The sequence below is a fragment of the Tetrao urogallus genome (genome assembly GCF_951394365.1).
Source record: "Tetrao urogallus genome assembly, chromosome: 2".
Taxonomy (NCBI): domain Eukaryota; kingdom Metazoa; phylum Chordata; class Aves; order Galliformes; family Phasianidae; genus Tetrao; species Tetrao urogallus.
Genome location: NC_136814.1, coordinates 33368713 through 33384376, shown reverse-complemented (window position 1 = coordinate 33384376; position 15664 = coordinate 33368713). Strand labels below are relative to the sequence as shown.

Genomic DNA, 15664 nt, shown 5'->3' with positions numbered 1-15664 from the left:
GAGTTAAGATACACAGAGAAAACTGTGCCAGAAATGAGCCTACATCATGGACTTCTGTAGTCCTGTCTTCACGTCAGCTTTGTAGTCTGGGAGTTGAATAGCTTTGCCATCATCTGATGGAGCCTGGGCAAGCTCCATCAGCAGCTTGTCCAGGCTCCTACAGGACAGCCCAAATACCAAAGGGGATCAGCATGTCTCAGTTTCTGAATCATCACAAAAAGTGAGTTTAAAACACTGAAGTTTGTAAACAATAAAATCCAATGTTCAAATAAAACTTGGCTATTAGTTATGCTGCATTAACTAGTGCTTAGCTTCCTCGAATATATTTAGAATTCTCCATTTCCTTTGGTTTCTTGTACTACAAAAGTAGACAGTTACCTTAGATTATTCCGTTTCCTAGATAAAACAGCTCCTAAGAAACAACAGTATACATTAGGAAAGTGATAATTAATGCCCTCTGAAAACAAATACAAGGTTTGTCAGAATGAGTTTTGTTATGCCCTGGTGGAAAACGCTGGAAAAAGATTACAGAAAAGTTCTCCTGAAATTATTTGGGCAGTAACTGAGCACAACTTTTCTGGTGATCAAAAGGTAGCTCGTAGCAGCTGTAAACACTTTCAATACCTTAAAACCACACACACAGAGCAGGGGAGAGAAGACACACCATGCTCATATTCCCACCAAACAAAACTTTACCAGCAAAAAAAGTGAATCCACAGTATCTAAGACAAGAAGCTAATCACAAGTCTCTTGTAACAGACTTAAAGATGACAACAGTCAGAGAAAGAAGTTCTGATACAGTTCAGTGAGCTGGAACACACTGCTCCAACTCTGAAAAACTGAAAATAGAAAGAGCCAAGAAGATTGAAGTAAATGTAATTGCCTGTTGAGTGTCTAAGCTTAAACACTGTTTCAGGTATAATGATTTTTGGAGATTACATTACATTCAAAATTATAATAAAAAATGAACTAACAAAATGAAAAGGCTTTTGCAAAACAGTTTCCTGTGCCACATCTAAAAATAAATGTGCTAGCACTGGCCTGGACTTCAATTTTAACATTAGCCCACAGTTTCACATGAAACAGTAGGAATGCACAATAGATGTGAGCTACACAAAGAGCAAAAGGTGGACAAACATGCATTTGCTTTTACCATCTCCAGAGAAAGAACTCTGTGACCTCCTAAACATATGAAAGCTGAACAAATGCACCTAACACTACTTAGATTAGCAAACATGGCATCAGAAAGCAATCCATCTACACCTGTGCGCCTTCAATAACTCCTCACTTACTCATAGCTTTACTCTTAACTTTATCCCAGTATTTCCTTTCTTGATACAAATAACTTTCATTTCTCTGTTGACATATTACTAACACAGTTAATCCTAATAAAGAGTAAGATACTGAAAGTAAGAAACTTGATTGGGCAGATGCATCTTGTTTGCAAAGGTCTGCTCAGAAAACTAATGCACCTGATACCTATAAGATCTCAGAAAGCAATGCAAAGATCCAGCATATTTTTTGCAGTTGTATCACTGTGAGACAATTATCATAAACTAGATGAAGGCTTTATAAAGATCAAGTGACACAAGTAAATTCCCAGTTCTCTTTTGCCTACACAGCTGCAATACCAAAATCCCCTTAAATAGTACTAATAGCCTCTATGCTGAAAAAAACTTTCAAAAAATGAAATAAAAACCAAGTACTGAAAACTTAAGCATGCAAGTAAAATAAGTTTAAATTTTGATAGGATGACTGAACAACAGATTTTGAAGAGATAGACCTGTTGTTGCTTCATCACCGATTTGTATCAATTCCACACAAATCTAAAAATGAAATAACAGAACAACACTTGAGAAAAGGGTAAGGGCAGCACATCGTGTGCATAAAGAGGCATGCTCAGCTGATCTGCATGAAGGCATACAACCTCTCCAATGAGCTAGATGGAAGGAGCTTTTTGGATCACGCAAGAACATTAGCGGTCACAATTCAGTAATAACAAAGGAATAGCTTACCCTTTCTGAGCATCAGGACTCCCTTGAAACTCGAAAAGGAGACAATCTCCAAGTAGAGATCCTTCCCCTTTGGTAGCCAGCCCTTAAATGAGGTAAGGGAAAGGGGGACCCTGGGTCCACACAGGTGGTCACACAAGTGAATTGCTCACACCTGTGCTCCCAAGGCTGGTCACACCCCTTCACCAGGTGTTCAATCACTGGTTCAGGCTTTGAGCTAACAGTTCCCATACAGAGCTCATTTACTTTAAAAACAGAATCTGTTTGTAAGAAAAAATAATTAGCAAGATTAGAACCACTAGAAAATAATTTCAGAAAGACAGAATTTCTCCCTCTAATTGCTATCAACCCATATGCTGTAAAGACAAAGCCCAGAAAGCTGCTTATGCATAAAAACTTTTGTACAACAGAAAGATGAGGGAGATTGCTTTGTGAGGTTTGTGAGGATCTTAAGCACAGCTGACTCCTTCTCAAAAGTTTATCAACTCACTCACCAAAACACAGAAACCTTTTTTTCCAGCAACATTCTGTTCTACAATTACTGAACTGCTCTACAAGTTTGTCACATTATAGTTCATTAAACGTGGCTGGATTTTGTCGTACTTTTATTTCACAAAAGTGGTTGCACATATACTGTTTATATACATGCGAGGATCCAAAATTATAAAACCTTTAAAATGGCTACCCATTGTATCCAACACCAAAATCTCACCTTTTTCTTTTTTACTTGATAAAAGTTTTCACCCACATTCAAAATGTTCATAAAGAGCCAACTGTGACATAGCATTATAAGATGTTATTTTGTGCAAAACACCAAATCTGCACATGGTCCGAAAAATAAAAAGCTTCTCTCAGGTTTGATTTCACTCAGTGAAGTCACTGTTTTACAGTCTACGTGCTAGGGACAGATTTCATTCAGCATTTTAAAAAGTTTGTGTAGTTCTGTCCATTATTATGAAAAGAACTATAAACACATTAAAAAAAAAAAAAAAAAAAAAAAAAAGAATTCTTTATCCATTAAGTGTCTCATAGGATTCCAAGCCACCTCCTCACACATGTGTAACCGAAGGCTGAAGAACTAACAAAAACAAGGACTGATTTTATCTCAAGGTTATGGAAACACCATTAGACTATAAAACCATGGTGTCAAAAATTTATCTTGACGTTTGAAAGAGTCTCAGTGGAGTTAAAAGCTTATCATGTAATTAACTGTAGATAAGTCTGTTTAATATTGAGGATCAGAATTTAAAAACAGCCACAGCCTTGATAAACAGCACATTAAATACACTGGAGCTTCCAAAGAGTGATCAGATAGCAAGAATGAAAAAAAAAAAAAGAAAAAAAAAAAAAAAAAAATCTATCTCCAACAACAGTTGCTACAAGAGCAAATTGTCTAGTAAGAACAGTGCAAAGCTCTAAAAAGGAAAGGTACATTACCCTTCTGAAACCCATTCCCATCCAGTTCACTTGATATTTTCCACATGAACTAAAAATACACTGGGCTGAAATTCTGTCCCCACTTAAAGCAATAGCAGAATTTTCTTTGATTTTTCACAAGATTGCACTCAAGGGGACTCGGCCTTCTGAACATCACAAGTAAATAAAACTATAATTAATTTTCCACAAAGACAATAGCAATGGACAGCAGAAACTGAGGATTATTTAAAAGAGGTTCCAAAAAACTCCTTTGACCTAAAACAGGTTGGAGAGCTTCCAATAACTATCTGGAATTTTGTCATCTCACTGCAGGACGGATTTTCTCTCTTGTCTTGAGGTCTGTTTATTTTCTTTCTTGAGGATCCAGCACCAAATAGAATAAAAATGACCTCTGATGGGGGTTATTTTGTGGCATGCAATGAAAAAAGTAATCCAAAAAAGTTCAGTAATAGGCACCTACTGAACTTGAAAGGAATGTTGGAAGAGGTTGGGAAAACAAGATTACATCTTGAAATCATGTGTATGCAGTATTTCTTTATTCTACGACCACACAGAGTAGTCATCACAGCTGGTCTTTTCTGAGAGTTACACTACAGAGAAGAGACCACATCAGTCTTTTATCAGAGACCTTACAATTCCAAACCCTATTTAGCTTGGAGGTAAAAGGAGGGAAGGAAATAAGGAAGAAAAAAAGAGGATTTTTTTAACTGACACTCAGCTTATCTCCCAAGAAACATTCTATAAAGTGGGATAAATATAATGCAACACTCATCTGACAATCAAATTGGGACAGCTGTAGATTACCACACTGAAAATTAGACAGTGACATCAGAGGTCTCGAAAGGCATTGTGCCTGACAGGAATTGAAGCAAGATGCTCGCTTTACTTGCAGGTATAGAATATGGTTATATTTAGTCAACAGCTCCTTCCTCCCAACAAATTCACCTGTGTAGTCAGATTCTTCCTTTCCCTTTGCCACTTTTTTTAAATTTTAAATTAGCAATATGAAGTAACTGTGGCCATGGTAGGTCTGTGTCATTTGCCCAACCTTTTTCCTTTTTGGCTGACTGTTAAATGAGCCAAGGAAGAAGGAAAGAAAAAGACTTCAATCACTTGATCACCTCTGAACTTACAGAATATAAAAAGAAAAAAGCAACAACTTGAAAACTTGGTACTTTACAGTGCATTCAATAAGTTCCAGTGAAAATACATTGAGTTAAAAACGTCTTTGTTTTCACATAATGGGGCAAATGTTGTCTACATTAATTAATCATTCTTCATTCTCCAGTTAACAGGATTTGGAGCTATGAAGTCCTACCTTTCATTCTGCCCTTGATCCTCTCTTGCATCACTTGAGTAAAATACACGGGAGGGAAGAGGATGTGCACAGAGGCAGATGATTGTGTATACATGCACATCAAAAATTCTAAAAGCTTACATATTTTTTCCACCAGTGCTCCAACATACTGAGCAATCCTCACACTGCTTCTACAAAGTCACCACATTGTCCAAATTCAAATGTCTCTCCTATGGTTGAGAATGTGTGTGTGAAACTGTGAGCTAATAGTTCGTTAAAAGGAAGAGTTATAAAACTTCCTCCCCCATTGTGCAGCCCTGTCTCTTCTCTGCATTTGCCAGAAACAGTTTTGCTGAGTTTGCCCTGTCCCAGAGAACAAATCTGCAACTTCTTTTGATGGGAAAAATTCTTGTAGCTGGGCTGGTGGGCAGATTAAATGTGGGGAGAGGTCAAGCATGGTCCAGAGCCAGAACACAGACAAACAACTCACAGGTGGGTTGAGGGAAAGTGCAGAACTCATACTTTCTTCCCACTGCATCTTGGTTGGCTCACTTCAATCTAACATAATTTCACTGAGAAAAAATAAATTTCTATCAATTTCTAAGTAAAAATAGCTTAACAATGAGCTGAAATACCACTGCTTATCACAGGTCTAACAATGTGATAACAATGTGATTAACATCTTCATGAGAGTCTACCAAAGCATCATTCATTGCATTTCATCTCACACATTCAATAACAATCTAAAAGAAATCAATGAAAGAACCGTGGCCAGTATCCTAAGCTTATTGTTAAATGGAGGGCAACAACATCTGTAAACAAATTCTTACAAGCTATAACTCAGCTTGAACCAGTTAAGCAATGATCATTATCTGATATCCAGCCTTATCTTCATCTGTACAAATACTCTAAACCAGTTAACACAGAGCTCACGTTCCATATGAAATTCATCTGGCAAATCAGATATGCCGGGCTAAGACAGTAAAAGAGTCTGACTAGAGACTACTTCTGGCATGTTGTCTTTTCCCCTGTAAGTATAGTTCAGCCTGCGCATTTTTTCAAGGAAAATCAAAACCTTAAATCATAGCAGTCCAATCACTAATAAAAATTCCAGATAAACAACACTGTTGACTGTATCACTCCTATTACCCACAGCAAAAACAGATTCCACTAGCGTGCAAACAGATCAAAAAAACCTGCATTTTTTAATTTCAGTAGAAGAGGCTCTCTTATTTGAACTAGAAGTAAAACATAAAGAGAGTTTGCTCCTTTCATAACAAAACACTACGTAAAACTACTGAAGTGTGCATGAGTTAAATCTTATGCTAGAATTTAACAATAAGAAATTTTTAAAAATTACTCGAGTTAAAACTATGAGCATTCTCCACATGACATACTTCTATTTGTACTGCTCAAGTTAAACTTTCTAAAGTGAAAGCAGTAAGAGAAAAACAATTATATTTATTTAGTAATGAAACAAACATATTGCATACTGTGCAAATGAATTTCAAATACTTTATCATGTAGCATTTGAGATGGACGTGACCCATATCCCATGTGGGATACACCACTGCCATAAACACCCATTAGCACATATTACTAAATGACAAAACAAACTGAAGCCCATCTAGAAACATAAGACGAAGGATTTTGCAGAAAATTTGTAGAACAATGAGTGATGCTATATGCTCTTCATTACCATTAGAAAAACTACATAGGTTGATTTATTCAATTGTGTGGGGTTTTTTTAAGTTTATTAGTTCAATGTACTTGTTGTTTTTTTTCCCAAGAACATTAACGTGATAATTTGAAAAGGGAAAAGGAAAAAAGCCACTGGATGCTACTTTCACTTTTAAGTGTTATAATTATGCAAACCTACGCTTTTTTGTAAGCAGTGACTGAAAAAAAAAAAAAAAAAAAAAAAAAAAAAAAAAAGTTTGATTTTCCTAGGTTAAATATCATTCTGGATGCATCCGCTGAACTTCTGCTCAAAAATAAATCAAGAACACAAAGAAAGGATAATTTATGAGTTGTCAAGTAACTACATTTTAATACTTACTTTTGTGAAGATCTGAAAAAAGTCAATTGCAGGTGGTAAGTGAGATGCATCCTGGATCCCTGCTCTCAGATACAGTTGCAAGGTATGTGCAAGGTGCCTGAGGCCCTCTTTCATTTCTTCACTTAGTTGTTCAGCATCTTAAAGGGAAAGGAAAAGTACACCAAGGTGTAAACAGAATCTTTCACCAACATCTTGAAAATGTACAGTGGCAGTTATACAGTCTAGACATTTCCAGTTTTAGAATTGATCTTGGCAGAGGGCAATTTTGACAGAGGGTAAACATTTATCTTTTTTGTTTTTTTTCCCTGACAACTATCTATCAACACAAAGAAGAGTTTATCACTTTGCTACTACCAAACGGTATAAAGAAAATGGTGAGTTAAACATCAAAAGCCAATAAAGTAGATACATAAACAGATATAAGTCATTAGTACAAAAAATAGGCATCTAGGTTTGTAACATATTCTCCATATATGCATCAGAAACTTTTATTCTAGCAGACAAGAAATATTTTAGAGACAGAGGGAGTTTTGTACGCAGCAGCTGCTAAACAGAATGGATAAGAAGGAGTATTAAGCAAATATCACTCCTACATTAAATAATAAGGCACCATTATTCATGCTTTGCAATACGAATCCTGAAAGAAATACAGCAATGTGTTTTCTAATGAAGAGACCACCCATGAATCAGGTCAGTGATAACATGGAAAGTGAAACTCAGCTGCCCTATTAAGTTCAGTGTCGTCTTACTAACTTGTTCACATTTCTCTTTTCCTGCCAGTTAGCACAAAGCAAACGCCTAAGTGGAGAATGTGAAGATGGACAAGTTCAAGAATCAGCCATAACAAAAGGCTAAGAGGATAACTGTGCACTATGAACTAACTTCATCTCTGCACAACAGTGAATTGTTATTACATTTTAAATATTTATCTTTATTGAGAACAGAAATAACCTTTCACTAAGAAAAGCTCTTCCCCATACTTTAGATCCATGACTGCTGATCTCATGGAAGGAGGATTTAAAGCTACCTCTTATGACTCACTTAACAAGAGAATACAGTTAAAGCAGATGCCACTGGGTTTGATTAAATAGCCAGCTAATGGTACAGTTCTCAAGCTTCTGTGTTCTATCACATCCAGCATCCCTGAACTTGAAGGTTCAGGCTGTTCTGTAGATACAAATCCAAGCAATGCACAGAGTTTCTTCACATACAGTCTTCTTCATGTTTTGCACTGCCTGGTCCCAAAGCAGTCAGGCAGTCCTTGAAGATGCTTCTTACAGCAGGGTCACTGCAAAGACCTGTAGCAAACATCTTAATGTACACAGCAACTTTATGAAAAGTTTTGAATGCGCTTGTCTGGTACAGTAAAGGTACTGAGAAGCAGTTACTGCAAGAAGTTCAGCCTCAAGTGCACCACAGTTCTGCAAGACAGCTGCTAGAGGGAAAGGTCAGACCTTCAAGCAAAAAGAAAACTGGGACAAGTTTGATAGAGACCTTTAGCAGAAAGTTCAGTGCAAGAGTTGGTGAAGGATGAAGGCCACATCAGTGTGAGTGTCCTGAATCCATATTCCTAGGTTCCTAGGATTGCAGAGTTTCAGATAAGTAAATGGTGGACGCATTTATTTTTTTTAATGGAGCCAAGGGCTCTGAATTCCACACTGAAAGCCACACTGGGAGTTGATAGTTTTATCATAGGATTCATTGGGCCATAAGCCTGGGAAACACACACAGTATCACCATCCTGATCTGGCAAACCCACAGCTGAGGTCTCGAGCCAGAATTCAACCTCATGAGCTGTGCCAGCTGAAAATAAGCAGAACCCCTAAAGCAGCACTGAGTAGATGCACCCAGTGAGAGCCACGTTTCTACAATGCAACAATGATCCAAATTTATCTTAAAATGTAAAACACCAGGTGCCTTGAAGATACATTTATTCACTCTACACTGGCGTTCAGTAACTGAATTTACAAGGGCTGGCAGAATGGTGCAGTCCTCAGTAGATGACACGAGTGTCATGACCTGATGCCAGAGTACAGTGAAAGTGACTATGATGGAGCTTCCACTTTACACACAACACACTAGTGAGCTGCTTTCATTATCTCCCATGAATCCCCTCTGGCAGAGCACTGTGTGCTGACTTGATTACTAGAATGAGCCATGGCTATCTACCAACTAGATGCCTTGCAGCAGAAACAGCTGGCAAGCAAAGGCAACTGTTTCCTTCCAGTTTGGAATGGGACTCCTTACCTGAACACTCATTTGGAGCCACTGAGGACCATTCTAGTTAGCTGGAAGATGCAATCCTACCAACACACCATATTAGAGCAAAAGTACACATCTTCCTGCTATGCACGGCTATTGTAATATATTTGTTTTCCATTCCAGTAAGAGTTAGCCCTTTCTTCAAGATCTGCTCTCATTCCAGGGTTTAGGCACTGCTATCTAAAAGCCATACCTGGGCTTAGTCAGCCACGTGCTGAGCAGGCAGGGGCCCCAGATATTATGGGTGGCCTAAGACTGATCTCCACCAGGGTCAGGAAGGACAGGCAAGCTCTCCCACAGCACTCAGATTCAGCTCCTCAGAAAGTCTGCGTCACTCATCCAAAGGAACACAGAGATAAAGCTCCATGTTAAGTGGCACAAAAACTAGGTAACTGAGGAATTTGCTTTTTTTCATAACTACTTCTCAGCATCTTAACAGCGTGGACATTTGAGGGTGATCTTGCAAACCTGAATGAACGTACAAGGACAGAAATGCAGACGTACTTACTGTTCTTTCCAACACACAAAACCTCCAGTATAGAAAAGCTTGAAGACTGAGTCTTCAAGCAAAGTAGCAAGCTTTTGGATGACTGGAAAACTCAAGTTTAAAAAAAAAGTCATACATTTGTGCTTGCTGTGTAATGTTCCTTTGACACTGAAGAGGCTTTTTCTTTCAAATGTGTTATTTCAAGGGAGCAGGGAGTTTTGAACTTTCGTTATTTATTTCAAACTAACGTACACTGCAAAATGGATTATGATAAAGAGGCAGGCACGATCTGCTTTACTATTAGCAAATATTAGTACCTCTAGAATAGGGAACAATAATAATCTAAGCAACACAGCTTAAATGGACACTGTGGCATAGGACAGATATGAAAAAGAATACCAAATCTAACTGGAATACCAGGGAGAGACAGGAACAGAATGCAAATTATTCAAGCTGGACTCTGTTCAGGGCATTAGAGCTAATGATCTCTGCAAAAAATCCCACGGGATCCAAACAACCAAGACCTGGTTTTCACAACTCCTCATGAAATCAAGGCAAAAAAAACAAAGTGAAATAAAAATGCACGAATGTTTTAATTGTGTTTTTATAAAAAACATTTTTAATGGTAAAAACTGAGGTGTGGGAGAGAAAATGCCACAAAAGGCTTATGGAAAGTTTTCTAAATCAAGCATTGGGATTTAATTATGCAGCCTGACAGCTCTGATACAAATATGAGTAAAGTAGCAAAAAATCATCCAATTGTACCACACACAAACACTTGTATGCATGCTGAGTCTTGTTAAGTGTAAGCAAAGTTGATGTCTACATCATTTGAATTATCTTAATACACAGCAAGATAGGAAAGCCTTGGAAGTAACAAACTGTTTGATAAACCAGAACTAGTGAAAGTCACCAAATACACAGACACACCTCCTACTTAATCAGATGTGAAAATAAAATGAATAAAAGCATACAGGTCATCCACACTGAAAATCATCCAACTATACCAAGTAACACTGAAATAGTAATACTTTAAAGAAACAGGGACAGGGTAGTGACAATAACAACTTTCAGACCTTCTTGACTGAAAAGATTACAGTGTTGAAATAATACTGTGTTGTACAGACACTTCCTGAGAAGTTGTTTGCCTCAGAGGATCAAATCAAATTCTTCTCCCTATAAACTTAGAGCTTTAATGAAAAAAAAAAGATTTTCAAATACATTCTACCAATATTGAAGGAAAGTATATCTCAACACTTTATCAACATGATCTGTAAAATGTTCAGTAAATAGGAAGAAGTGTCATGAAACAACAGAAGTAACTTAAAAGTATGACAGTGACTACAAGTTGCCCCATCATACCACAGCCCTCTTTTGGACCATTCTAAATGAAAAACAGTAGAGACGGTTCAAGCTGTATTAAATCCAAGCCTCTGAATAACATTTAAAAAAATTGAGATAATAAATACTTTTATGCTATTTTCTACAAAATCCCTTCAAACAAGACACAGGATTCAACCAAGGATGCATTTCTTATTCTGCAAGTCTTCATACTTCAAAGTACTGCAAAATCTAGGAAAAAAAAGCTTCCTGTCTCAATTATCAGCTCTTCTGAGAGATTGTAATGAACCTCCTTTCCTACCCAAGCCACTGAAACTTATGGGAGCACAAAACTATTTTTTCCTCCATTGAGAAGTCATGTTCAAAGCAAACATGTATCACATCCAAATTTAGATGTATTTACTTTTTCTGGAAGTTATTTTGAATCTTTAAGCAATAATACTATTGAAAAAAAAAATACAACCACTAATGAAATTTTTCTGTATTGAAACGGTATATAAAAAGGAAGATATTCAGTTCACTTTAAAAGCTGCATCAGCAAAACGTATACTGCAAAACGAGGAAAAATATACAGACTAAATAAGGTGAAAATTTTGCTTGAACGATACATGTTGTTTTTTTTCCCCATCAATCCTTGAACATTGAATCCTTTCCCACAGAGGTTTAAACACAGTCAGTTTTGCCTTTAGTTTAGACTTTCCTGCCATATTCTATTACTCTACGTTAGCAGACTTTCAGAAGGCAAGCTGCAGTAGGGTAGGATGGCCGTTCTGTAAAACAGAAAATGGAAGCATTACCTGCAATACAGCTGGCAATTACTTACTTGACTGAAGATCTGAAAAAGAGTAGAGTCTCTCAGAAAGGCATGCTGATTGCCTAAGCTGTAGAGAAAAACAGATAATTAATACTTACACGGCATGTTTTATCTTGAAAACACTCTACGAAATTGAATATTCAATGTGATATGCCTGTAAGATAATTAGGTACGGGTAACTGCATCAACATAAATCTGGTCAATCTATACTTTCTGTAAACTATCATGAAATACTACTTAATTTCTGATGTTATGACACTTTCTACTAGTATATTTTCTCGACTTTGGCAGTTTGCCCTTAGTAATTTACTGTGGCCCTTCATACTGTAATTGAAAGCAATTTATGAGGTTAGTAGTCTCAGATTTCATGAGACTATAATTAATGTACTGCATTTCTAGGTACATATTTGCCCTTTAAAAACCATCACGCACACACTGTTCCCAACAATGTATAAATTAAGATATTAAATTACATTCTATCATTCAGACCCCAATAAATGAATACATTTTTATTCAAGAAAGACAGTATCATGGCAGGGTCAGGAAAAAAAAAAAAAAAAAAAAAAGCATTTATAATCTCAGTCATCAGCCTATTGATTTAACAGAAAATTTAGTCTGTGTAAATTAATCAAGCTGTGGGAATGTCAAAACCCAGGACTTTCAAGAAAAATTTAGGAAAAAAATATCCAATTGAGATTAAGAGAACCCAACATTAAAAGGAAGGGTTAATAGTGCATGCTTCTCTTTACCACTCATATATATTAAAAAAAAATAAAAATTAAAAAAAAAAAGAAAAAAAAAAAGTTCCCAGTGAACTTGATGGATGCACCAATAACTTTGATAGTATCAAACAAAAAACAGTGTGTTCTGTGCTTTCCCTCTAGGCAGAAATAAGTTTAGGATGCTGTGACAGCCATAGGAATAAAAACTTCATAAACAGACCTCTTGAGCTTAATTATGTCCATTTCAGTCCTCTTGAATCTTTTCACACTTCTGCAAATTAATCAGTAATATTTTAATGCAGTGCGCAGTCCAATTTTATTCAGCGATCCCAGTCACTTCAGGTTTCTAGCTCTTAATTACATTAAAAATGTAGAGTGAAAAAGTATTAACCTGAAACTATTACACTGAATATATCTAAAAGTATGTCACTTACTAGCTTAAAAACAATCCTGCCAGCAAGTCTGACAGAATCTGGAGGAAAATTAGGCTTGACGTTCTGAAGGCACTTGCACTCCCGCTTGTGGTCCAGCCAAGCTTCTTTCTGTCAATTTAAAAATAAATAAATAAATGGAAGAGAAAGAAAAACTTCATGTTATTGTTATTATTATTCTAGATATATTATATACATATATACACACACACTCCTTTATACATACATTGTTTCACTGTGGGAAGAAGATAGGGAGCTACCTACCCTCGAGATTAGAAAGGGTGCTACAATACGCTTTTTTTCCTTTTTTCCTTTTTTTTTTTTTTTTTTCTTTTCCAAGCTAGTATGAAAGACAGACAACAACAAATCTTCAGCAAAGAGAAACTCATGCTGGAAGACAGAGGCAATGTCTGACCACCTTTTTTTTTTTTCCTAACTTCCAGCTTTCTAAGCGCAAAATTCTGTTCATGCTTAACAAAATCTCCAAGCTCATCTCATTAATACAGTACATCTTTACATTGTTAATATATACATATATTCACAGTATAGATCTGAAGACAATGAGCGATTTTTCAGACATTTTTATAAGCAAATTGAAAACAACAGAACACTAAACAGCTGTTACAGTGATAAGAACTGAGAATAACCAAAAGCTTCTGAAGGTGACTTCTCTCACAGATTAATGCACTGAGGAAAACAAAAAATGAAACTCAAGAAAACCAGCTTCTACAAGGTAAATGCCACATAGGAAATGATAACATGTCCAATACAAAGCAATTATACATTCAGCAATAAAAAAAAAAGAGGGAACATCTGTGATACGTACAAGTGCACATCACAGCTACACACACTGACATTTGAGTTATAAAGATTACAGAGGTCATTATGCAATTTTATTTTTTTTAAAGCTGTGTTTATATGGGAAAACATTTCAGGTGGCCAGGCTTCAGCATCAGTGACACTCATTCTGTTTCACTGTGAGTTTTCCCCCACCTTTGGCTTACATATACTAAATAAATGGTATTTTTTATTTCTTTCAGTTGCACGGGAGATTTGTGGTTTCTTTTGCTATACCCATAGCTCGAGAAAGGGAAAAAAAATGACACCAAGAAGGCATTAATCCAAATATAGTTAGTGTCACATGCTGTCTGACAAATAAAAGGCAAGAATCTACTGCTCAATAGAAATATTCTTCTCTAGAAGAAACAAGGTCACACTTGTAAATGTCCTGATGTCATTCCCTGCAATATAATTACATGAGCATTTTTCTACTGCTTGAACTAAAATTGTTCTTCGGAGCAAGCCTTTATCTGTCGATTTTCATTCCTTACATAAATTCTGCACAGAATTTCAAGTATGCTGAATGTGACACCAAAATGATTAATAGCTTACCCAACCAATAAAGCCCTAATGAGACAAAACATACAGCACCACCCAGCCTAATATGCCACACTCCTCAGGGATGCATTTCCCTATGAGAATAACACTGAGAGCAGATGCTCTCTTCTAAGCAGTGCCTGGCAAAAGCTGATGCCAAGAAGGAATCTGTGGGATCGTTCTGCAGGAGGGATGCTGGAACAGAGACCGCTGCTCACTTCCTCCCAGCTGACCAGGGGAGAAGCAGAGTTCCAAATACATCAAGTATGATAAGATCAGAAGTATTCTTCCTATTCAGACAACAAACAGAAATTACAGAACTACATGTAACTGTTAAGTCCTGTAACCCTACTTTTAAAGGCAGTCTCTAATGACACTTATTGGTGGGCTTATCTTGGTGCCACAGCTCTGAACTCCAAATGTCCTGGCTTTCAGACAGGGTCTTTATACCCTCTAAATGGCATGAGTACAGACATTGCCATGGAGAGGCATGGTCACCTGGTCCGACCCTTTTCCCTCCTTGTCAGGGAAGTGCTTCCAGTTTTTCCAACAGATTTTTTCCCTGTTAGAAATGAACACTCCCAAAAAGAAGCAAGGGAAGACAAATAAATACTACAGAGCAGTGCCCACTGCTCCTCTTCCAGACTTCACTGCGTTTAGGATCTCAAAAACAGAATCTTTCCTTTTACCTCCTCCCAAACCAGTGGCTAAGAAGGGAAGCAATTGAAGACTAGAGCTCAAAAATAAAAAAAATCAAAAGTGGGATTTTTATTTATTTATTTTAAATTAAATCACAGAATCACAGAATTGTAGAGGTTGGAAGGGAGTACAGGTTGGACTCATGGAGTCCAACCCCCCTGCCAAAGCAGGCTCCCTGCAGCAGGTTGCACAGGTAGGCATTAAATAGTCATTTCAATAGTTTTTCATGATACATTCTGAATTCTGCCTAAAGGTCCCACTTGTCAGGGATTATCATCTACATCACTTGTCCCCAAACTGTAGGATGCACCAAATTAATTAACAGAACTAGGAGATCACAACAGCAATTATGAGGAGAAGCAAACATGGTCACTCCATACATTTGGAGATACCCAGACTAACACTGCTAGAAAACAGCACTGGGAAATTAGGCAAATTAAGCATAAGCAGGTGAGAAAGGAGTTCTAGCAGAGAAGTGCTGAGAAGGGACAAAAGTAAATGAGGTCCAGCTCAAAAACACATTTCAAATCAAAAGGCCTACATACAACATACGTATAATAGGCCTTCTGACTATTGTATGATCCCAAAATGAGAATTCAATCATAAAGATCAGCCCAAAGGATCTTTTCCAGCCCTACATTTCTAATATCTCCTTTTTTCTAAGTGTTAAAAGTGAAAGCAAGCAGCTTCAACTGGCCTAAGAGATAACAGAGAATTCTGAAATTT

The 15664-nt window shown here is 37.0% G+C and overlaps 1 protein-coding gene across 1 annotated transcript in view; it reads right to left on the bottom strand.

Moving 5' to 3' along the window:
• The window catches only part of SMYD3 (SET and MYND domain containing 3), a gene marked incomplete at both ends in the record, with an annotated part of 358948 nt that overhangs the window by 304443 nt on the left and 38841 nt on the right, over window positions 1-15664 (bottom strand). The window contains 3 exons of the mRNA XM_079550900.1: window positions 6806-6942; window positions 11719-11776; window positions 12866-12973. Of these exons, the coding sequence (XP_079407026.1) occupies window positions 6806-6942; window positions 11719-11776; window positions 12866-12973 (303 nt within the window). The remainder of the gene's footprint in view (window positions 1-6805; window positions 6943-11718; window positions 11777-12865; window positions 12974-15664) is intronic.